At 42.7% G+C, this 23,661-nt stretch overlaps 1 protein-coding gene across 9 annotated transcripts in view; it reads right to left on the bottom strand.

Annotated features, from left to right (window-relative positions):
* Nucleotides 1-23,661, bottom strand: part of PLCB4 (phospholipase C beta 4) — a 380,642-nt gene that overhangs the window by 136,999 nt on the left and 219,982 nt on the right. For 8 of the 9 annotated variants that reach the window (XM_053671143.1, XM_053671141.1, XM_053671142.1 and 5 more), the window contains one exon: nucleotides 18,359-18,458. In XM_053671143.1, the coding sequence (XP_053527118.1) occupies nucleotides 18,359-18,442 (84 nt within the window). In that variant the 5' untranslated portion in view covers nucleotides 18,443-18,458. Of the gene's footprint in view, nucleotides 1-18,358; nucleotides 18,459-18,562; nucleotides 18,636-23,661 lie in introns of those variants that run through there. The other variant, XM_053671145.1, reaches the window with a different exon arrangement.

Consider the following 23,661-nt stretch of genomic DNA (forward strand, 5'->3'; position numbering starts at 1 on the left):
AGGGTGGGGCGACCCAGTCACTGGGTTGTGACGCCGTATATCGGGGCAGGGTCAGAGAGGGGCAATGGTGTTTGTTCCACTCTCTCTCAGATTTTGGTCCCCTCTGCTGCTTCCTGCAAGCATATCTGACCCCCCCTGGTGCTGGCTCCCGGGCATGTGGGCCTGTGCACCCTCCAGGACCCTGTGGGTCTCTCCAACAAACTCTCTGTGAGCCTGGGAGCTTCTCCTGGCACCTTGACCCTGACAGTTTTTCCAATTGGTGCTTTCAGGCTCTAATTCCCATCACTGGGGCCCTAGCCTGCGTGGTCTGTCTCACTGCTCGCTCCTTCGCTTGGTCTATCTGCACGCGAATGTGTGACCGTGGTCAGCCAGCCACCTTGCACCCTCACTGGGTCCGCCCATTGCCACCCCACACCTGGGATCTGCCAACCGCCACCTGTACTCCTGGGTCGGTCCAACCCCTCTCTGCCTGCCACTGACTCTGCCCCTCTTACTGGTCTGGCTGAATGGTTCATTGTTGGACTTCTATACAGTTCAATTTTCTGTGTTTTGGCTGCGTTTTTGTTACTAAAACTTTGTTGTCTTTAAACTTGGTTGTGCGAGGAAGCACAGTGTTTCCACCTATGCCTCCATCTTGGCCGGAAGTCTCTAAAATGCCCGACTGTTGTTTTTTTTAAGATTTTATTTATTCATTTTTAGGGAGAGAGGAAGAGAAGGAGAGAGAGGGAGAGAAATATCAATGTGTGGTTGCCTCTCATTCAGCCCCTGCTGGGAACCAGCCTGCAACCCAGGCATGTACTCTGACTGGGAATCGAACCATGGTTGTTTGGTTTGCAGGCCTGCATTCAATCCACTGAGCTACACCAGCCAGGGCTGACTCTGTTTCTGATAGCCTATGTTATGGTCATCAATAGTTGTGAATTCCCACCTATCTTTTACTTCCAGACAAAGACCTTAAATCACTGGGGTTTATCTTTTAAGGTCCGCCAGTGTCAGATGTCAAACTCTTTGTGTCTGTCTGTCTGTCTTGGTCCCTTTCTCCCCCAGAAGATTCTGGATATTCTGGGGCCAAACCTGGATGTTCAGATTCTGAGAGGACTCTTTGTTGTAGCAGAACATTCAGACAGGCTCCCTGATTCTTGCCATAGAACGCTTGAAAAAGTTATTCCTAAAATATCCAGCAACTACCTCTGAGCGTGCAGAAGGCAGAACACAGTCAACAAAACTTGCCACTAGGAGGAGTGGGTGGTCACTCAAAGTAACTTTCTTGGACAGGATCACCCATGTTAGTAAAAAGTTGCCTTAGCAACCAAAATAAGAAAAAATTAAAGAAGACCAGCTTACTCAGAGCCAGGGAAGAAAACAAAGATTTCTGCAATGAGTACTTATAATACATATTGAAAATATGTATGTCTCCTCCTTCCCCACCCCTTCCCCACACCACTCCAAAGATTCTCTCTTTGAGCAAACTTGAGTCAGGTTCCTCCTCTGAATATTCTTTCTAACTAAGCCTCAACTTGTGGACTTCTGTGCCTGTCCTTGCAATGCCCAATGTTAGCAAGAATACTGCTAAGTTCCTTTAGCCAGGATCCCTGACCCTCAATATCTATTCATCCTTGATATTTGATTGGGTTCTTCAACCTCCACCATCTCCCAAGTGGTATTGAATCTGCCTTCAGCAAAAAAACCTGTTAGGTTGGTTTAGCCAAAATCTACCCTTACCCCTGATGTTTTCTCTTAGTAATTTTCCATCCACTGACCCCTATCTGCTCCTTGGCTACAATCCCCTTGCCTCGTTGCAGAGCTGAGCACCACCTCTCTCCTGTCCTGGGAAACCCTCACTGTAGCCGTCTCCCGGATACAGCCTTACCATTTTCCAACTGGTGTCATAAATAACTTTTTCTTTAACACCCCCTTCCTCCCAAACTCTAAGAACAACAGGAGGTGCTTTGCAGACGTGCTTGAAACATGGCGAGGCTGGCAAGTCCTTCTTCTCAGTAAAGCACTTCTAATAAGAACACAATTAGTTCCGGAAAAATAAATGGCAGTGAACAAACGATTGGACATACGGCGACACAGAAGACAGAACTGAAGAGGCAGGTCAAGGAAAGAAGGTTTTAAGGTATCGCTATACAGAGATGACAGACCCTGTTGAAAAGAGTCACTGAAAGGAAAGGAATCGCAAATTACTTCCCTGGCATTTCCCTTTGATGTACGCATTTCCCACATCAATAATCCAGCTTTTAAAAATGCTTTTCTTTACACTAGCTGCATGCTATGTCATTCCCTTGCCACTCTGTCTTCTTAAACAGCCTATACTAAGGCCTGAAAGATACACAGTTCTCATGGGCTCTCAGGGCCAATTCTGACTCTATCCCTTCTTATTGGGTCAAAAAGAAGTGCAGAAATGATTGCAACATGCACACAAGGGCTACTACTACTTTCTAGAGAATTCTGCAGTGAGTCAGTGAAGAGTTGGCTTTAGAAAACTGCAGTCCCCAAAACCTAGCAGGTGGCCAGCCTGCATGGGGAAGGGGAGGCGGTGTTGGGGGGAGCGGTTGGAGAGGGCTGCTGCACCGGCTGTGTCACCAAGGAACTGACACTGGGACAGACCGGGGAGGGTAAGGGATTCATTAGGGGGAAATGCCCATGAAAGGGAAAGGGGAGAGGGAGCAGAACCAGGAGGGAGAGCTTTCAGAGCAGGAGGCAGGACTAACTCCTGTGAAAGGAGAGCAGGGAGGAAGGAAGACTGGGGAGGAAGGGTCTCGGGCTGCAGTACATCTGACAGGTGGATGGGTCTCCCAGAGCAAGGACTGCTCACCAGAGGAGCCTTATCTGGAGCAGGAAAGGATCAGCTCCAGTGTCTCCGTCATAGTATTCACAGCCGGGACCTTGGCAGGTTCATTGCAGGGGGTGCTGAACATGCTGCAGCTGGAGGCTGTCCACTGAGCACACTCTCCGGGCAGGTTTCTCCTGGAAGATTTCAGTGGCACACCTCCTGGGCTGCAGCACATGGCATCTCTGGCTAATCCTTCTCCAGATGCCAAAATAGAACCTCCAGCCCCAGTTCCTTGGCACTCTTAAAATTCCTTACAAATTGGCACCATTTAAATAACAATAAATTTGAGTCCAAATATGTAAGTAAGGACTTGCTGGATCATTGCCCCTAGTGAGTGATGAATGGATTCCTTGCTAGGGATTTAGCAGTAAATAAAACCAAAGTCTCTGCTCTCACGGTTTACATTCTAAAGGGGGGATTTTGACAAAGGACAGAAACAAGTAATATATCAGGAGTTGATAACTGTAACCATAAAAATCTTAAGGGTAAGGGGAATGTGTGTGCAGATATGTGCACGCATGATTTTTTGAAGTAAAATGATCACGCAGGCCTCCCAGATGAAGCGACTTTGAGCAGAGCCAGAACGAAGTGAGGAAGCGAACCTTGACAATTGGGTGTATACAGCACAAAGCAGCCCAGAGAGGGAGCTGAGGTGGAGTGTGCCTGGTATTTCCGGGGAACATCGATGAGAAAGTGAACTAAAAGCTCATGCAGGGGACTTGCAAGGGGGACAGAACAGCCCTGGAAATCGACTGGAAAGACATAGGAAGCCACCGAAGGTTTACACTGGAAGAGGAATATACAAAGGCTTACATTCTAAAAACATCCACCTTACTTATTCCTCACAATGGCCCTGGGGGGGTAGGTCTTATCACCCCTGTTTTTCAGACAAGGAGGCTGTGGCTTAGTGCTTACTGAGTTTCAGACTGGCTCATGATCCTATCTCTTGAGTGATAAAGCCAAAATGAACCTATTTTTGGCTTAACCCTGAATCCATGCCCTGAACGAACGGTGTGCATTTCAAACTCTTCCAGAAAGTGCTCTCTGGAAAAGATTTTACTCTAAGTAGCACTGAGCACAAAAATCCCTTTTTTTATTTGCAAACAATATCCTGGCAACTTGGCTATGGTGAGCAAAACCTGGGCAACTTCCGCATCTTCCAAAGTGAAATGGGTCACCTGCCCTTGTAGGAGCTCGGGAGAAGGAAAGCTGCACCAGAGGAACAGTGGTGCCAGCAAAATTGTCCCCAGGGCCACTCTTTAGTGGGGACAGTGTGTCGTCCTTGAGGAGCTGCACTGGCTCAGCCCGCACACTCCATTCCACATTTTGGACAAGGCTCCATTTCAGAGCAATTTCTGACTGTTTATGTCTTTAAGAGCAAGTAGTTTAAAAACCATGTGTTTCTTATTATCAGAATCAGTATTGAGTATAAAGAGGGGTTCCTTGTTGAGAATATTTTATGTCTATTTCCAATGATTGAAAAAAATATTAGGTTTCTTTTGTATTGCACATTTTACCTCTACCTATAAGTTTTTAAAGTTTTTTGTTTTTAATAGCCACTGAAAAAGTCCTGGTTAGTATTTTACTATCCATAAAGGCTAATTTTTATTGATCATTAACTAGAGGTATTAGTGTCCTTAGGGATACTTATTTGCTCTCAGGGAAAAATCGGTGAAATATACATTCTTTCTATCTCACTTCCCTAAGAGAATCAAATTAAGAACTCTTGGATGTAACAGTATAATAGCCATGGTCTAAAATAGATAAAGCAAATGGGTGACTAAAAGAGCTGATCAGATCTTTAAACAGTTTTAGCTTCCATTATTGAACTTTAGAAAATATTAAAATTGTATATATTTTTTATAGCATACATATTTCCCCCCCCCAAAAAAATGTTTCTTTGTGTAGGAGAGAAAAAAAATTTCTGGGCCCTCTTAGGGTCCCTGGCTGGGTCTAAAAATTAAACAGAGAAACAGGGATCAGCGCAAGAAAAGCTAACAAATGTATTTAAAGTAAGTTTTAAGTGACACAAAAGGCTTCATAAGGATGTGAAGACCCAAAGAAACAGCCCTGAGCATTTTTATGCGAGTTTGATGAAGATGGCCAGTCGTGGAAGAACACGACAGGTCAGGGAGTATGAGGTACGTGCAGTGACTGAGGGAGGCGTAGCAGGACCTGCGTGTTCTGATTCTTCTCAGGGTCCCTTTGTCTTCAGAGAGAAGGATACTCCTTTCCTCCAGGTGTGGGGAGGGCACCCCGCACACGAGGGCTTTATGACCTATTTCAAGGAGGAAGGCCAGTGGGGCGGTCAGAGGGCCCTTCTTGCTTCTGTTGTTTTGTCTCCTTTATCTTATAATATCGAACACGCCAAGGTGCCATTTTGGGGGGTAGTGTGACCTGAGGGCCACCATTCATACCTGGCAGCCATTCTGAGTCATTATACACGTGGCTGTGATTTGCGTATGTTCTCTTTATCAATACATCCGTTCTTGAGACTGGCTCCGTCAATTACTATACGTTGGGTAGTTGGCAATTCCTCACTAATGCGGAAAATGACCTCATTTAATAATCCTCCCAACCACCTGAGGGTTTAAAACGATGATTGATGGCAAGTGCTTAGCACTCTGCCTGGCACATTAAGTAATTTAGAGAGCTCACTAAAATCTGGTTCAACTCCTCTGGAAAAAGAGAAGTCTCTTTAATTGTTCAGTTCTTTCCCCATTATCTGCAATGCCTGTTTGGGGGAGATTAGCTATAAAACACTAAATGGCTTTAATTATTTTTCCTTCTCAGGAGGCCTAAAACTCCTTACCTAGCTCTCTGCCTAACGGTTCTCAAACCCGAGCGGTGTCATCCAAATCACACAGAGGGCTGTTAACACAAGGACTGCTGGAGCCCAGCGCCACGAGTTTTACTTTTGTAGGTCTGGGGTGGGTGTGATAACTGCCTTTCTCACAAGTTCGCAAGTGCTGCTACTGCTGCTGCTGTTCAGGGCCCGCACCCAAAGAACCCCTGCAGGCTGGGTAGTGGGGGGGTCCTCCGGCTCCCCCTGGCACCCACTAGGTACTCAACCATTTTGTGCCCTAGTTTTGCGATTTGTAAAACAAGGCTATAAAGACTCGCATAGAGTTTTTATGGGGTTTTAAAGAAACAATATTTCTACAGCATTTACACAGTGACACCATTTGCACAGCGCCTTATAGCACCTGGGTGGCAGATATTTCTATTGTAAGCACTAAAAAGCACCCTCTCGATAAACAACCCAAACCAGTAACAACAAAATATTTCCTCCAAATTTTTAGGAGTGGGGAATTCACTCGCATAAAGTTGAGTTTAAAGAAATGCAATTTTATTACTTGAGAAGGGCCTGCAAAACAATTCACTTAAAAATATACTGTATATTGCATTCGACTGCTCATTTGTTCACACTTGAATGAACTCTATTAATTCAGTGGCTAGACCACAGGCATTGGCAGAGTACATTCCCCCCCAAAAAATGTGCAAACAGCCAGGATGCCCTTTGGGCCCCTGCACCATCAGCCTGAGATTCGCCAGGCTGTGCTCAGCAACCCTAGTTAAAAGGACAGCATGGACACCGTGCTCCTGTGCACCTGCGGCCGAAGACGTGGCTTGAAGGAGCTGATTTGAGCATTTTCCTGCTCACACTTCAGGCTGAAGACAAGCAATGAAGAACCAACACTATTATTTTAGCCGTTGAATTTTAACTAAATTCTTCAGCATAGCGCAGTAATATTTCAGGGACATATGTCACTCCTTAGCTAGTTTCTTATGTTTTAATTTGATTGACTCATTATTTACACATTTTCTTCTGTTTGCACCATACTGTTTTGGTCCTTCCAGCTCCTTTGGAATTGAAAGTCACCTCACATTCCTTCTCTGGTTGCCTAACGGATGCACCTCACATCTTGCCATGAATAAGCAGTCCTTCCTGTACCCTTGCATAGCATCAGTCTCAGTATGAGAGTTTTCCATGAGACTGACTCAGACACTATTTCATGGCTGAAATGCTTCTATTCCTCTAAGGAATCGGGTTATTGTCTACCCTTGTGAAGAAACGAAGAAAAGCAAACTCAAAGAAGCTTTGCAGAGAGGGAAAATAAGGAGAAGATAAGCAAAAACAAATAAACAAAAATGGAGCATCTTAGGAAAAAAGATAAGAGTGATTACTTATGCAACAAAATCTGATACAATCAATAAAGAAAAGGAAAAAAAAGGAGGATGGCTAAATTAAAAATGTAATAATGCCTTTGTAGGAGAAAATGATGAACTAAAAGTAATTACCTGAAACAAAGTATCATCATCCCCATCAAAACTAATCTGTTATTTAGTTTTGTGTAACATTATTTGTCTTCTAAGCTCGGTGTGTTGAAACTGCAGCCTGTCAGTCAAATCCAATTGGCCCCTGTTTTTGAAAATAATTTATTGGAACGCCATTCACTCACTCATGAATTGTCTCTGTTCTGTGGCTGTTTTTGTGCTACAAAGACAGAGTAGCTGAGAAAGAGACTGGGGGGGGGGCTCACAAAGCCTAAAGTATTAAATATCTGGTCTTTTACAGAAAAAGTATGTTGACCCCTGTTCTGAGCCTTTTCAACATGAGACGATCAATGACAGAAAAAGTACCTAAGACAACTGTGGCTGACTGCACAGAGGGCCACAATCCTCCCTCCCTTCCTGTACGATCCCTTCTAGCACTATGACTTTGCAGCTCCTGCCATTAAGAAGTGGAGTATCCAGGGCCGGGTGGCTCACTTAGTTGGAGTGTCGTCCTATGCACCCAGACCGGATGCATACGAGAGGCAACCGATCAATGTTTCCCTCTCACATCTCACTCTGCCTCTCGCTCCCTTCCTCTATCTCTAAAAATGTCAATAAACATATCCTCAGGTGAGAATTTAAAAAAAAAAGTGGAGTATCTGTCCCTCCTTCTTGAGTCTGGGCTGGCCTTGGGACTTGCTTTGGCCTCAAGAGTGCATCAGTAACTTGGTTGTGCCCCAAAAAGAATAAGCCCTGTGAACTTGCAGGATGACAGACCCACTGGGGTGGAGATGAGACCATCCTGCTAAGGCCATCCCAAGTCAACCTCCAGTCCACCCAGTAACACAGGAGTGTGCCCTGCAAAGCCCACCCAGAGAGCGAACCCACAGAATCATGGACTGAATCAATGGTTTCTGTCTTAAAGCACCAAAGGGCATTAGACTATGTCACCCAGAACGTGCCACTTTGGCATATGGATTATTTGAAGCTGAAGGCAATGGACAATCAACAGATGCAGAAAAAAAGCCTTTCTAGAGCTTCCCTTACCTGATTAAAAGCAGAAATTTCTGAGAAATGAGCACTTTCATAAATCCCCTCTCCAAGGAGTTTTACAGCCACAAAGAAAGCAGAAAGTCAGCAATAAGATGAGTCTACACGACCCTCACTAACATAACCCTTGTCTTCGATTAGTTTCCCAATATATTACCAAAATTTCACAATTCACTGCCCGGGAAACCCAAATCCCCTTTCCCCTATCTAGTCCCTTCCCCACAATCTACCTCCCATCCGTAAAATGGTGTGTGAGCTTCTGAGTCCAACTACTTTGGGTTTTCACTCTTTTCTTTGAAACTCCTGTGCATGCAAAAATATTAGAATCAAGAAAATGAGTTTGCCCTTTTTTCCTGTTAATCTGGCTTCTGACAGTTTAGTTTGCAAGCCCCAGACACTGAACCTAAGAGGGTAGAGGAAAAGTTTTCTTCCTTTACATCGTTAAGTGTTGGTGTGCTTTGACATGCAACAAAATTTTCTACAATCATTGACCGCTAATTGATCCTTTAAACCTTTGTCTTCCAACTAACTAACTAACTAACTAACTAACTAACTAACTAACTAACGGTTCTTTTCTCCCTTTCAAGCTAATGGTCTCTTTTCCGATTTCATATCACTTCCCCTACTGGGATTTCAAGTCAGGCTTCCTCTTACCCTACCTGCCACCCTCTAACTTTATTTTCCAGTCGGTCAAGCTTGAGGCCTGGTAACACCTAGTGAGAGAAAAATCGTCTCTGACTATTACAGTGTTGTAGACCGCTCTGCCTGATTTTAGGAATTGTATCTCTACCTCTTGTGGCTAAGGGTGAGGGATGACCTTTGGAATGCCAGCCACAGGAGACAAAGCTTGTCTCTGGTAGCAAACACTGCCTCAGTTCCTCTCCCTGCCCCCAGAGCTTGGTCGGAAGTCAATGACGGGTGAGACCCCTCACAGTGGGGGGCAACCTAAGCCAGACTGGATCACCTAGGAGGCCTTCATGGAAGGACTCAGGGGGCTGCAACAGAGCAAGAGACTCTCGCCCCCCAGCTTTGTCAAAGCCTGAGTCCCCATGTTCTCTGGGAGAAGTGCTTCCTGGCTCTAATCCCCTTAAGCCTGAATACCTGATGGGGAGAGGTGCAGGTCCTTGCCTGGCCAGAGGGTGCCCTGGGGAAAAATCTGGCACCACAAAGACTTCCTGATAAATCTGTGAAATCTGCTCTGCTAAGAGTGCTTTCATTCATATGATAAGGGCCGAGAGGAAATGAGTATGTCTCCCAAAGTTTCTGCAACTCTCTTCCTGACAGATACTCACTCAGACTGAAACCCTCACACCTCTTTGAAATGTTATCTACTGTTTGATCCCTGCTGCCCTGTACTCCTGTGTATTACAACCCAATAAAAGGCTATGGAAGAAGGCGCTCGAGGCCTTTTTCTCCCCAGAGAAACTGGCCACAGCCCACTCCTCCATCCCCAAACAGATCTCATCTTGTCTCGGCCATATTTATTCACTCATGCGTGTCCGTGGCACTGGGGGGACCTCGAAAAAATGGTCGCCCCCACATTTCAGTACTTTTAGATTTCTCCATTTACCAAATCTTTGGATAACTGTCTGCACAACTTAGCACTCTATGGCGTAGATCTCATCTGACACACGTTTTCACTCCTCCAACCAAGGCACAGCTTCCTTTTCACCAAGGACAAGGGCTTCTTCTTTCTCCGGCTCACACGCTCAGAGGGCTCACACGCTCAGAGGGCTGATAGTGATGGACGGTGGGTCAGTAAACTCTGTGCTATGAAATTACTCTTCTAACCTTATCCACAAGTAAAGGAACAAATGTGCTCTAGGAATCCGCACAGCAAGAACCTGGACCATCCCGGAATTCTGTTAATCAACCCCTCACTCCGAGTTAGGGCAGAGAGTGAAAGTTGGGAGAGGTTAAAAGCCATTTATTGGCAGAAACTTTAGGAGACTGATTATTAGTGGTAAGAGTTGACCGATAGCTCTTTAAGGTTTCCAACAGTTTCTGTTGAGGTACTGGCTGAACATTTTATAGAACAGACATGGTCTCAGCCTTGGTGGAATCTTTGCTCTGAAGAGGTATCTACTGTACTGGGTGCCTCCTGTACTCCTACTAGGAGTCTCTAGCACAAACATAGTGTCCCCAGGTGAGGCGAGAGGGATGCTCCGTCAGGTGAAAGGATTAGCTCAAGGTCATAATTTGTAAATGTCAGAGTAAAGGCTCAAACCAGTGTCTTCTGTCTTCAAAATCAACTTACTTTCTGGAACTTTCCCAATGATGCAGAACTTTCCTTAAATGCCTAATGCTTAGATGACAATGAACTCTAAGCTTTGGGGGTTTGAGAGTATTGATAATATTATCAACACTGTTCTTCTAAAGTCTGGTCGAGAGGAAGGAACAGGCCTGAGTGCTTTTGCAAAAACCTGGATGATGCTATTTCTTGCAACTTTGGGTTGTTCCAGTGTTCAGACCAACTAAGGACCCAGGTGCTAGTCACAGCTTTCTTATTGTGTGAGAAGAGTCACATGGCTATGATGATAATACAGGTAAATGAAGGCTGATGGGTGAGACATCATATTCCTTAGATGAAAAAAAATACTTTTCAGGCCCATCCACTTTCGTATATGCTCTTTTCTAGCCCAGGGATGTTAAGAAATTGTCTATGGAGATACAGCCAATAAGCAGAAGGAGTATGACTGCAGTTCACCTCCCTTAAATTCCTGGTGTCTCAACTACAATGTCATATCTCCTGCATGCACTTGACCTTCAGCCCCAGACACCATTTGGCATATAGCTACCAGCATAACTGTCTCCAAACGTATATCAAATCATGTCAGTCCCCGTTGAAAAATACTTCCCATAACAATCAGAAAAAAAAAATCCAAACTCCTTGTTCTGGTTCTACATCACTGATTCTCACACGTGAGTGGGCACTGGAGTTCTTTAAGGGTTTACTAAAATGTATATTGCTGAGTCCATCCCCAGAGTTTCTGGTTCATCCATGAGAATTTGTACTTCTAATAAGGTTCCAAGCTGACAATGCTGGTTTGGGGAGCACACTCTGAGAACTAACTGCTTGCCGCTCTACATGAGGAGGCGTCTGCCTACTTCGCAGACTGCTTTTAACATGAGCCCACACACCGGGCCCACTCCAACCAGGATGCCAACAGTGGTCCTGGGAGTGGAGGACTGAGAGAAGAGGAGAATGCATCCATTTGTTCATCCTATTGGAGAGTTTAGTGTGCTTTTCAATTCCCTTTTTGCTCAATTTATTTGTAACTAAATCTTATGTGATTTGTATTATATGCAAAATGTTTCTGACACGCTGCAGAAAACATGACCATAACTAATGTTCACTTCAAGAAGAGGAAGCACACGGTGCATCCATAAACGTATTTCTTCTCTGGTGTTCTCTTCATCTGCGTTAGTCTGACCAGCGTCCTGTGCTGGAAATCCCTGCCTTGTTTCACACTCTTTCTCACCTTCCATATCCCCCAGGTTAGGACATTCTCTAATTCATTTTCATTTTTTAAATATTTTTTTAATTCATGTTTTTGAGAGAGAGAGAGAGGAGAGAAATATCGATATTGCCATTCACTTGTTCATGCATCTACTGGCTGACTCTGTATGTACCCTCCCTGGGAATCAAACCTGCCACCCTGGCATATGGGGGCAATGCTCCAACCAACCAAGCCCCCTGGTCAGGACTCTAATTCGTTCTCATACTCAACCTCTCCCCTTATTTCCCACATGTGCAATGATCTACTGGGTCCTCGAATCACAGCTTTCCCTTCCCAGACTATTCACATGGGAATCCAGCCAGACCCACTTCCCAGTTGTCATTCAGGCCTTTCTCTTCCCTACTAAATGCCAATCAGAAACTCCCAATAGTTTTCAGGATGTCACGCCAGAGCCTTGGGCTACTTATGGTATGAACACTGCCCAACTCTGTAGCTTTAGCTGCTGTTCTCCACCACCCTCCTTCTGCTCCAGCCAGACAGGCCAAGTCCCCCAATTCCACACCCATGGTCTTGCATGAGCCATGGGCTAGTCCTCAACTAAGCTGTGCTTTGATTAACTGACTGACTGACTCATCAGTCAAGACTTAGCTCCAAGGGAGCCTGCTCTCCAAGGCCACCCAGGTCAGTCCCCTGGACACACTGCCCTTCCAGTCTTCTCACGGCACGGGGAGCACAATCCTACACCTTCCTCGTCATAACCTGACTGGCGGCAAAAGTGTAGGGGTGAGGCTGGCAGAGCACCTGGGGCCACACACTCGGGGCCTGCAGTTGCAAATGGAGACATCCGGACTTAATCTGGTGAATCACGAAGTGATACTAACACATTTTTTGTTTGTTTGTTGTAAATGTCCAATTCTAGTAGACACTGCAGCTTGAAAAAAGTGAGACTCATGGCAAAGCAGCCCAGAACCAAACTAATATTCACCAGGCACATGTAGTAATAAGTTCTGCAGAATATATATTTAGCAATTGAGCTCCATTTAACTCATTTCCTTACTTCTTCTCTGGCTCCCTTAACTCCAAATTTGAAATTATATTATTTTTGGTTTTGCAATTGGCAGCTTTTACACTTTCAATAATGAACACAAGCCTCTATTTCATGTACCATCATCTATACTAAGAATAATTCCTGCTGAGAATATTAACCCTCTAGTCTGTCCTCCATTCCTCTAACCCCTTGTATTTTCCAATACCTGTCAGCACCCTTACTTTACATAAAGTTAGTAACTTCTTTTATATTCTCTTTTGTCGGTCATGATTAAATGTTTTACCTACCTTTAGGTTGATTCTAAAAGTTGAAAGACATAGATCATGATTATTATCATTAGGATTGCTATTAAGTATCCTTCACTGTAAAATATAATAATGTGCAACCATTTCACTTTATAGCTGGCTATATGTTCTGTCAAAATTATACAGGAGCACTATCTAAAAACCCACCCTAGAATGACTTATTTCTATAGAAGATGTAACTTTGTATGGTTTACTATTTACCATTGTTTAGGGCCCAGATTCTCTGAAGTTTTTTGGCCTATAGAGACGTGTGTGATTTGTGTATGGTAGAAAAGACAGCCACAGAGATCACACTTTGCCCGCCTAGAGCAGTAGCTGGTTTTGCAGCTAATAGATAAGACCGTTTCAGCTCTCCTTTCCCGATGGTATTAAAACTCTCTTCTTCCAACGCAGTTAGACCTAACTTTACCATCATGCTGTGTCCTCACTGAGGAGTTAAGTACATCTTTAAGTGAAAATACTTTTTCTGAGGGTTGTGTTTTTAGGTTTTTTGAAAACCATATTTGAAAAAGCCCTCACTTCCCTGACAAGCAGCCAGGGGTGTGTAGGAGGTCTGGGCCTTTGGGGGGTGGGGAGGCTTCATCACGTGGCCCACTGTGTGCTCTGAGAGCCGCCGGACTGGAGGTTTGCACTGATCCTGCACTTTGATGTTTCTCTGGGCTTGACAATGGCCACAACTGTTTCTATTTTCCTAGCAGTAGTTGTAAGTGGCAACTGTTTCCATTTAAGTGCATGTAGGGGACGGGGAGGCGGTGGCAGGTGGAAGGGAGTAAAGACCAAGTATTTACCAGAAAAGGCACTCCATCTGGGCAGCCTGCCTCAGATGCACCCAAGGCCCATAGGTGACAGAAAGGGGTGGCCCAAGCCGGGATCTGTGATGTGGGGAGGGTGGGGCCGGTGGTGGCCGGGGTGAGTCATCTATGAAACGTTTAAGTCTCTGGCCCAGCTACCACTAAGAAACGATGGACAAAATGGAAGGTTCCAACTAAATGAACTGAAAACTGTTTCTTTATGTTTGGAAAAAACGGTATTAGAAAATCTGGTTGTACAGTAGTTTGAATGGATTGCCTAGAACTGTGCTGTCTAACAAGAGAGCCACCAGCCACATGTAACTATGTAAGTTTTAATTAAAACTGAACAAAATTGAGAACTCGGTGCCTCATTCCCACTAGCCAACTGCAGGCGCTGAATGAACAGCCACCCATGGTGATGGGCAGCAAAGATACAGACCATCACTGCTCTGTTCCCATGGTGATCGCTTTTTTTAGGGCAGCAGCATTCTTCGTAAATATAAAGTTCTTTTCACATTTTGTTTGTTTTAAGTACATACTTGGCCTTTCAAGGTTACACAAAAAGGAAGGAAGTCTCAGGAGCCTGGATAGGAGAATCTGAGGTGAAAAAGAAGCCCAACAGCTCAGGATGACAAAGGACTAGATTTTTCCATTTTTCTCCTTTGGCTTGAAAGGGATAATTTTTTTAATAGTTGAGAAGAGGCATATGGAAAAGAGGAAAAGGGCAAATTGGAAAAGGACTCTGCATGGAGAGCTTTAAAAAGAAAAGGAACAGGAAATGCATCTTGGTGGCAGAGTGGAGCAAGAGGACAGGCAATGAGATACCCTTCGGCAGAGCTGACTAATGAAATCGCGTGATCTCAGACATTTACTCTGAATGTGTCCTGGAGTGTGCTGCGGGTGTCTGCTACCACCCGATCTTTAGTAGGAGTCTATTTCATACAATGTCCTTGTTCCTGGAACTCGGTGATACAACGGGTTTAGGAGGAGAAACAAACTAGAACTAGGAGCAGAGAGGTAAGAAGGCACCAAGGATATGACTAATCATCAAGAGAGGGTAAGCACCTAGGAATTCTAGAAAAGAGGGCGGGGGCCCTGAGTAGCCAGGGGATGGGGCCCTTTTAATGGGGATATGGAAGGAAAGTCAGGTTGAGTTAGAGACATTTGGGTTCCATGTGTTCTCACTGCTGTCTCTGTCCTCTATAACAGAAAAATTTCTATTTAAAAGATTTCCTAACAAGCACTGCTTAGAAACAAAATACATTTTGCATTCACGTAACTTTTAAGTCAAATAAAGTCAGATTAAAAAACAGATTTAGAGGTGGCATGAGTATAAAATCAGAGGTTACAATGCAGGCTGTTATGCTATTTCTGAAATTTTGGGCTGCTTCCAAGAAGTCCCTCAGTAATGCAGAAATAATAAAGTAATGCTTAAAATCAGTTGCACTGTTTATGTTTATTGACAAGATAATATATAATTTTAAAACCGTGGCTAGTACACACTTCTTTTTTTCTGACCTAGTGAGTGCTCATCCACTTCTCTGCCTTCCTTGGACCAATCAGTGGAACATAACATTGTTTGCCTGACCCTTTAGGCCATTATGAGAATTGTCACATGGTGCTGAAGGCATTTATGTCCTTTCACACGTGGTCCCTTTGCCATGACACTTTTGGGAGGCCTGGGTTCTGTTTTCTCTAATTCTTGTTCCTCTCACTTGCTGTTAGATGTCATTTCTCACTGCTGTTTACATACAAATTTAAGAAACTAAGCTTTTCTGCATATAATTTGTTGCCTTAAATATTTCAGTGGCCATGGGTCCTAAGAATTGAATCTTATAGGATTGGGAAATAATAAGAAAAACTGGCTACAATCTGCTCGAAATACTATTTGGTTTTCTGGTTTGATATATTGTTATAAAGAGACTTATTTACTTTATGGGGTTCATTTTTTAATGTTTGCTTAAACTGGCACTTAACAAAGTTGATAGCTTAGTTAGATGTATTTAATACTTGTTCACCATTTCTTTCCTCCTGATTTTACCTCATTTTCAGAGGAATCTGGGAAAAACGCCAAGGCGTTTTGAAGGGCAAGTAATCAGTATTTTCTAAATGTGAGTTGCGGTAACTAATAACCAAAGAAGATCATGAGAAATAAAAAATGATTACATAAAAAATGATTCCATGATGATGAACTTCCAGTTCATGAAATCATATTTTACTTTGTTTACCAAAGAAGCACTTCTTTGTCTAATACATCTCCACTTATATCATAGCAGTGGAGATGCTCAAGTAGTGATTACATTTACTCACTTCCAAATGACCTTCTATGAGTAATTGGAAGCCACATAGTATTTCGAAGCTATCCTATTGTTTTCCAGAGCCTGGGAAACTGCCTTAGAGACCATACATCTTTTGGGACACTCCAGCCGACTCGGGAAGAGGTGCCTCTCACCAACTCAGAATGCAGGGCAATGGCCATCAACTTGCTGACACTGGTCCCCAACTTAGACCCGGCTTCTCCGGGAGAAAAACTTAGAAATGCATCTAAGCTGGTCCTTGGCCCTCTTTGCCAAGTTGCGGAAAGTGGATAAAAGCAGTCAACCACAATAAACTTACTCTGTATTAGGCTCGAACTATATCAAGTTATTCTTACTGATCATTTTTAACTTAAAAAATAGAAATATCACATGGTTTCTGCCAATATTTTGAATCTGTTGAAGAGCACATGGGCCCTCCCATGGGTCTCTAGAATTCTCACCGCTGCAATTATTAAGGGAATGCACAAGTACACAAACAATAAAACCAGACTGAAATGGAATCAATAGTACCTAAAGTCCCTTTGGTACTAGCCACCTATCTACAGTGAGTTCAGCAGTTGTAGGTATTCTGCTAGTCCCCAGAGAGGGAGAAGTAAAACAGGGCCCTTTACTTAAAGAAAATCAGAGTATAGGAGGAGGGACATTAAACATGAATGCAGAGTAACAGGTGCAAGGGTAGGTTAGTAGTGGCGCAAAAGAGTTATCAGTTCTTACTGAGTGTATCAAGGAAGATATCAAAGAGGTGGAGAATTCCCATCTGGGTTCTAAAGGATGAGCAGGAGCTGATCAGCCTAACAAGGAGGAACAAGTTTATTTCAGAAAGAGAGGGCAGCGTACACAAGGCATGTCACAGAACAGTTTATTGGAAGAATTATAAGTGGGTTTTTATGGCTAAAGCAGAGACTATGCGTAGGAATTTGGTAGGAGATGAGGTTGCAGACATAGGCCTGAGCGAAATTATGGAAAGTCTTGTATTTCTTTCTAACACATTTCCTTTATCCTACATTAGAGAGACATGAAAGCATTTTAACTAGAGGAAGAAGAGGCTCTGATACATATTTTCAAAGGTTACTCTACGATCACAACTATGAAAGAGGAAAAGAAAAAGAAAAAAACATATAGAAAGAAAGACTAAAGGAAAACTGCCAAAGAATTAAAAGTCGTTGCACTCAGGTGGTGAAACATTATTACTTTTCCCTCTGACAGCAGAGTGCAATTAGCTGTTGCTTTCTGAGAAGCAGTCAAGTTTCAGTCATACAAATAGCTGTCACTTCAACACTTTAATTCAATACAAAAAACAGAACCACATTGGGGCCCATCCTTTGCCTTTCTCAATTTTGTTTACTTACAAAGTAACTAACTATGGGATAAATCTAGAGTGTGCTATGATATACATTTTGGAAAAACCAAGTCAACAAGTGCTAAGTCACATAAACACATGAATGTCGGGTAAAGGCCTAGCAGTCTGAACCTCTGGGAGGGCCGCCACATATATTCCAGTGATTTTGAAAGGAACCAACTCTCACTCCGCACGAAGTCTTCACAAGTTTTACATTTCCCTTTGCCTTACAGGCAACACAGGTTCACCATACTCCCTTCCCGGATTCACCTCAAATTCAAGTACAATTTAAGAAAAACAAGGCATTTACAGTGCTAATGAGGCTTCACTCTACCTACTTCAACCTTCTGATCAGATCGGGTCCCCAAACCCCTGCTTTATAAAAAGCCTGAGCCACCTGCCACCGTGTGAGAACAATAAATGACAGAAGCAGAAGCAGGCAAAGCTGGGGTCAAGCTTTTCTGTATCAATGAAACCAGCTCAGCAAATGACTAGCATGAAGTCCAATCACCATTACATTTGTAATAAACAGAAAGTTTTATGTGCAAAGCCTGCCAAAAGCACTTCATTAAGCAAAAACTGTTCCTACATAAAACCCATCTGTAAAACGAAGATAATAATAGCAACAACCTTATAAGGTTATTGTGAGGAATTAAAGAATACACATGAAATGCTTCAGAAGGTTGTCCAGCACACAGTGAGCTCTCCATAATTTATAGTATCATTATCATTACATCTGGCATAGTGCTCAATAAATACAGTATTATTATGACTATTATATCTCATACCTTGCCTCTTTCCAGCTATTCCAACTTATAAATCTCAAAGATGTTCTTATTTCTGTCAAAGACTATTTACTCAGTAGTGTAATTAAAATGAAATAATTATAAGAATGTTTTGAGAAAATACAGTAATAACATCCCATTTACCTCTTCATATCTGTCAAAAATTGCTCCTTCTTGCAAAAAGGAAGGAACTTCCTTCTGCCAGTTAAATTCATAAGGTTTGGCCATGATTTATATTCAAGACCTAAAAATGAAAAAGAATATTTCATTAGTATACGAACTTAAAAACAAGTGACGATCAAAGGTTAATCACTTCATGCGTTTGTAAAAGCTTTTCTTCATACACACAGAATAAGCCCATAAATTGTCTTTTTTCTTTCTTTTTCCCTTCATCTGACCCCAACTTCCCATCTCCTTGTCTCTACACCTGGAGAAATAATATAATTAAGAAACACCAGAAGCAATTATTTGTGAAGTTTCCCCTCCCTCTTCCAATCACATGAAATAGGATATGCATTATCAGATGGCGCCAGATAAAAGAAACCACACGCCGGAACCTGCGTACAGGAGAGGGCTACTGCAAAGCCTGCACCACGAGCTGAAGGTCCATGCAAGGGCAGGAGGAGTCCACAGAGTGAGGGACTGCAGAATCAGGTGGGAGTAGCTGGAATTTTTCATCGCCCTTGGTCCGTTCTTTAGCCTCTCTCAATTCCTCCTTACTTGGGCCACTCAGGGAACAAGAGAATGTCTGCTTTCTAGCAAAGACTGAGATCATGACTTTGAAGGAGAGCCTGGGCATTGTTCAGGGTGGCTGCCTGCACCTAGGAAAAGCTGGGTGTTTCTTTTATCCACCCTTCTTAGCACCATGCACTGCAGTATATATTCGATACCTGCAAGGTGGTCATTTCAAATGAAAAGATGGGCACCCGCCAAGAATCATCAAACACTTAGGTGATGCCAAGAACGTAGGAGATCCACACCAAACACAGAAACTAGAAGAACTGATACCCAAGGAAACATTTAACAGCACAAATAGCTTTTGCTTAGGTATAGTTGATATCCTCAGAGAGAGGAGAGAGTACATTCTCTTCCTCAAACATAAGTAACTAGAAATTTTAAAAAAAGATTGTTGAAATCAGACTTTCAAGAGTCATAAAGAATTTATTTAAATTTAAAGAATTCTTTGAAATGTAAGTAATTTAAAAAATTATAATAACTATTAAAATATGAATTATAAAGAGAACTCAGATGAAGTTGAGCCAAGGAATTCTAAAACAATACAATACACACACACACACACAAACCAGAAGTTATGACAAGAATTTAGAGAGGTGGAAAATGGAAGCAGGTTTAACAACCATATAAACCTCTATCTCTATCTTTATCTTGTTGTCTCTCCACCTCTATCTTTTCTTCCTTTCCCCTTTGTACCCAGACACCCCATATACATATAACAATCCCAAAATATAATCATGATTAGACCATACAGGAAACCTCAGCATTTTTCAAAAGGCTAAAATTATGATCACCATACTTATTGACCAAAAGTGGACCAACCTAAAAACTGATGACAGAAAGTACATAAAATCTGTACACATAAGAAAAAATAAACTTATAAACATTTCTGAGTAATTCTTGAGTTAAGCAGACTAGTCATAATAGCAATTATAAACGTTTTTAGAAAGGAATAATGGGAACACTATGCATCAAAACATAGATACACTAAAAAACCCCTAAATATGTAATATGTAGCCAACACCAGTAAAAGAATAATCAGTAAAAATTGTTTTCTGGATATTTATATATTAGATAAAAATTGGGCAAGTGTTATGGAGAAAGAGAAAGGGGAGAAGGACGAGGAGGAGGAAGCATAAACACAGCATCCACAATGAAAAGTGGGGTGAGATTATAAAAAAGAAAAGGTAAAAACTCTAAGGGAATGCTATACACAACTTTAATCAAAATGGTTGAAAACATAAATAATGTAGAAGATTTTCAAAGTTTAAAAAAGTGGTTCAAAAAATGCAGAATACTTAAACAGACCAAAGATGATCTAGGGAGCAATTGAGAAAATAATAAAAGGTTAGGCCCATGTGGCCTTACCAGTGAATTTCACTGAATCTTCAAGCAGAAGGTAAATCCTGTGTTTGACTCATTTCACCAGTCCCACTACCAGATCCTAACAACACCCCAATGGAGTTAAGAAGAAACCAACCAACCTTGGAGATATTTATCTCTTACCGAGAAAAATTCTAGCCAAAATATAAGCAAATCTGTTCCAGAAAGTTATTAAAAGAGTAACTCAAAATGCTTCAACACTGACAACAAATCAATGTGATTCACAATGAGATAAAGAGGAAAGTCTAGTCTATGCATAATCTGGCCTGTGCCACAAGGCGCCACACACCTGCATGTGAGAGGTCTCTAACACACGCAAAACAGGAAGCCACAGGATGCTATGAACAGTGTAATACCACTCATGTAAACACACACACAGAACAAGTCTACATATTTCTCTAGGTACATATGTATATAACTAAACTGTTTAAAACTTTGGAAAGAACCTTCCCAATTTATGACCCTGCTTAAACTTCTGGGGAGGAAATAAGGAACAAGGATGAAAATCAACGTCTTTAGTGTTATCTCTGTGCTGGACATTTTCATTATAAGAATTTATTATTGTACTTTGCATGTGTGTGTAAATTTAAAAAATGAAAATTTCAAAAGAGAGTTGAAATCACAGACAGGTAGATTCATTATTCTTTAATCTCCAAACAATTTCAAGCCAGTGAAGAATATGCTGGGTCACATTTCAAGGTAGCTTTCGCACCACAGCCACAGCTGCTGTTTGAGGAGGAACTTCTCCATTACTCATTACTCTCATTACTGACCAGGCCAAAAGCTGGTGAAAGCCTGCAGGGTATCCTCACCAGGCCAGCTAAAGTGGGAGGCAGCCTTTCATTAATCAGCACCAAGGCCTCCCATGTAGAGCTAAGAGGATGCGCAGGGATGAAGAGTGGGAGAAGGGGGAGGTGCTTTTCCCCAGTCCATCCCTGTCTGGGCTGGTCCCTGTCTTGCTGTCGACTCCCACAATGACTGTAACCAGGTTTCTCTTCCTATCTTTCTGTCTCTCTGCTCCTCTCAGTTTGTCCTTCTCTGTGTTTTTCCATTTCATTTCTCAGCGTCTATCTGAGAAACACAAACACACACACAGCCTCTTCACCAAGGCAGCATAGAAGCAAGCTTCTATTGCAATGATGTGCATTCATGCCTCTATGCCATAAACCAGATCTACAGATAAAAGCAGACCCATAGACCCCTTCCAGCTGTTATGTCTTGTTCAGAATAACCAACTGCAGGGGCTCAAGTGTGAACATTAAAGACAAATGAGAAAATAAAGCAAAATGGTGGCCTCCCTGGCTGACCAAGGCTATGGAGATGAGTGGGTGAAACACCTGTCTTCTGTAGACCTTTATGTGTTCTCACTCCTGCCAACTATGCCCTTCAATATTCCCCTTTGGTTTTTATTTTAAAGGGAATAGCAAGCAGAAAGAGACTTCTGATATAATAAAAGGTCATATTAAAAATGAGAATGAAGAGAAAGCTTTTATCAACTGGCATCATTTTTCATTGGTTTAACTCTGGATTTCCCAGGATCCTTTCAGTGAAAGAACACAAAACAAGTGTCCTCAGTATGTGATGTGTCTCCGAATCCACTGCCATCCTTACTACTAAACCATTCATCTCTTCCTTGGGTACCAATTTCATCATCATGGTCTCATTTTGTGAAGGACTTTGGTGTGGGCTAACGGAAAAAGGAGGATAATTTTGACCTTCATCTCTATAAAGATTTCTGCAGTGGAGGTAAGAACTCTTTTTATTGCTTACTTTCTCAGAGCTTTTGGGGTGCTGAACAAGGTAAGAGGCATTTTTGCAAAATGACATTGGAGTATCCTGTATTTTTCCAATTATAAACTAGCAGCTGTTCCTTGCAGTGTCTCTGAAATACTTCCCAGGGCCTGTGGTTAGGGGTAGCAGCTGGGTTATTTTATACTGATGGCACAACTATGACCTACAGACTAGAAAAGGCTGACCCAGCCAATCGTGTTTAATGGCAGTTTGATCTAGGTAATTGGTTTTAAAATGGGAACAAATGAAGGTACATGTTGTAGTCCAACTGACTCCAGAGAAAGTTAAAGTGGCAGTTATTTCTTTTAAGAGGCATGGAGGGACAATCTGGTCACTCTATCACTACATCCTTTTCACAATTATCTCAAAGCCCCACCCACAGCTAATTTGAAAAAAAAAACAAAAACAAACAAAACAAATGCTTTCACTGGGCAATGCCAAAGGTTCCCCTTCAAACTCTCTGGCCTGCCTTCTAAGGCCTCACTTATACAATACTTCAAGGTTCAATGTCGTCCTCCACCTCCTAGAAGAACACCACCTACCCAACCAGAGCCCACAGAAACGAGTCCTCCTCCTTCGGGAACACGGAAAGTAGAGGAGAATTTACACAAAGAAGGGATATACGAGTATAACTCTGCACCTTTCCCAGAGTAAACACCTTAAGCAGTGACTGGAAGGAGGCCAGTGTGCTTTTCAATAGTCTTATTGTTTTTAAAATCTTATATAACTGGAATGGATTAGCTATTGCACTGGCTGCAGAAGGGAAAGTCCCTGGACCGTGGAGCTTGGCAAGGAGGGGGCAACAGAAGGGAGTCCTAAAAGGGCCTGTTTCACACACAGCGTTGGCAAAATGCTCCTTCTAAAGAAGTTGACAAGAAACTGAAGGAGTTTGTAGGAGGACAAGGAGAGAGCTCAGGTAGGCTGTTGGGGACCAAATATTCAAGTAGGACATGCACATCATCCATCATGGAGACCTTCCATCTATTCGTCCATTCACCGAGCCAATTGGCATGAACCAAGGAAGACAAGTTCTGTTTTCTGGCCTACTCTGCCATGTACATCTTTAAATGTGCTGGGTAGTCTTTAAGATGTAGAAGACCACCTATCCCAGATATGCTGGTTCAATTACTGCATCAACTCTGCCTCCTTAAGCCGGCTGGGTCAAACTTCAGCAAAGACTTTTTTGTTTCTGATATATGCCTCATGTCCTGGTAGGCAACTGGCAGAGGGAAGTTCATGAACTCATGAGGTAACAAAAAAGGCTTGGGGGAAGCCCAAAAAAAGCTCTATTCCAGGGTCCTGAGTAAGGTAGGATGAACAATGGCCCCCAAAAGCTACCTGTATTAGGATCCTGAAATCTCTGAATGTTATCTTACATGGCAAAAAAAGAAATTTGGGCATCTTATTAAGTTAAGGGTCTTGAGATGGGGAGATTATCTTGTATCATCCTTGTGGACCCTAAATGCAATCACAAGCGTCCTTTAAAAAGGGGAAAAGAGGAGGATTTAACACAGACAGAGGAGGAAGAGGCAATGTGA

The sequence above is a fragment of the Artibeus jamaicensis genome, unplaced genomic scaffold, assembly GCF_021234435.1.
Source record: "Artibeus jamaicensis isolate MK-2021 breed Jamaican fruit bat unplaced genomic scaffold, CSHL_Jam_final contig_685, whole genome shotgun sequence".
Lineage (NCBI taxonomy): Eukaryota > Metazoa > Chordata > Mammalia > Chiroptera > Phyllostomidae > Artibeus > Artibeus jamaicensis.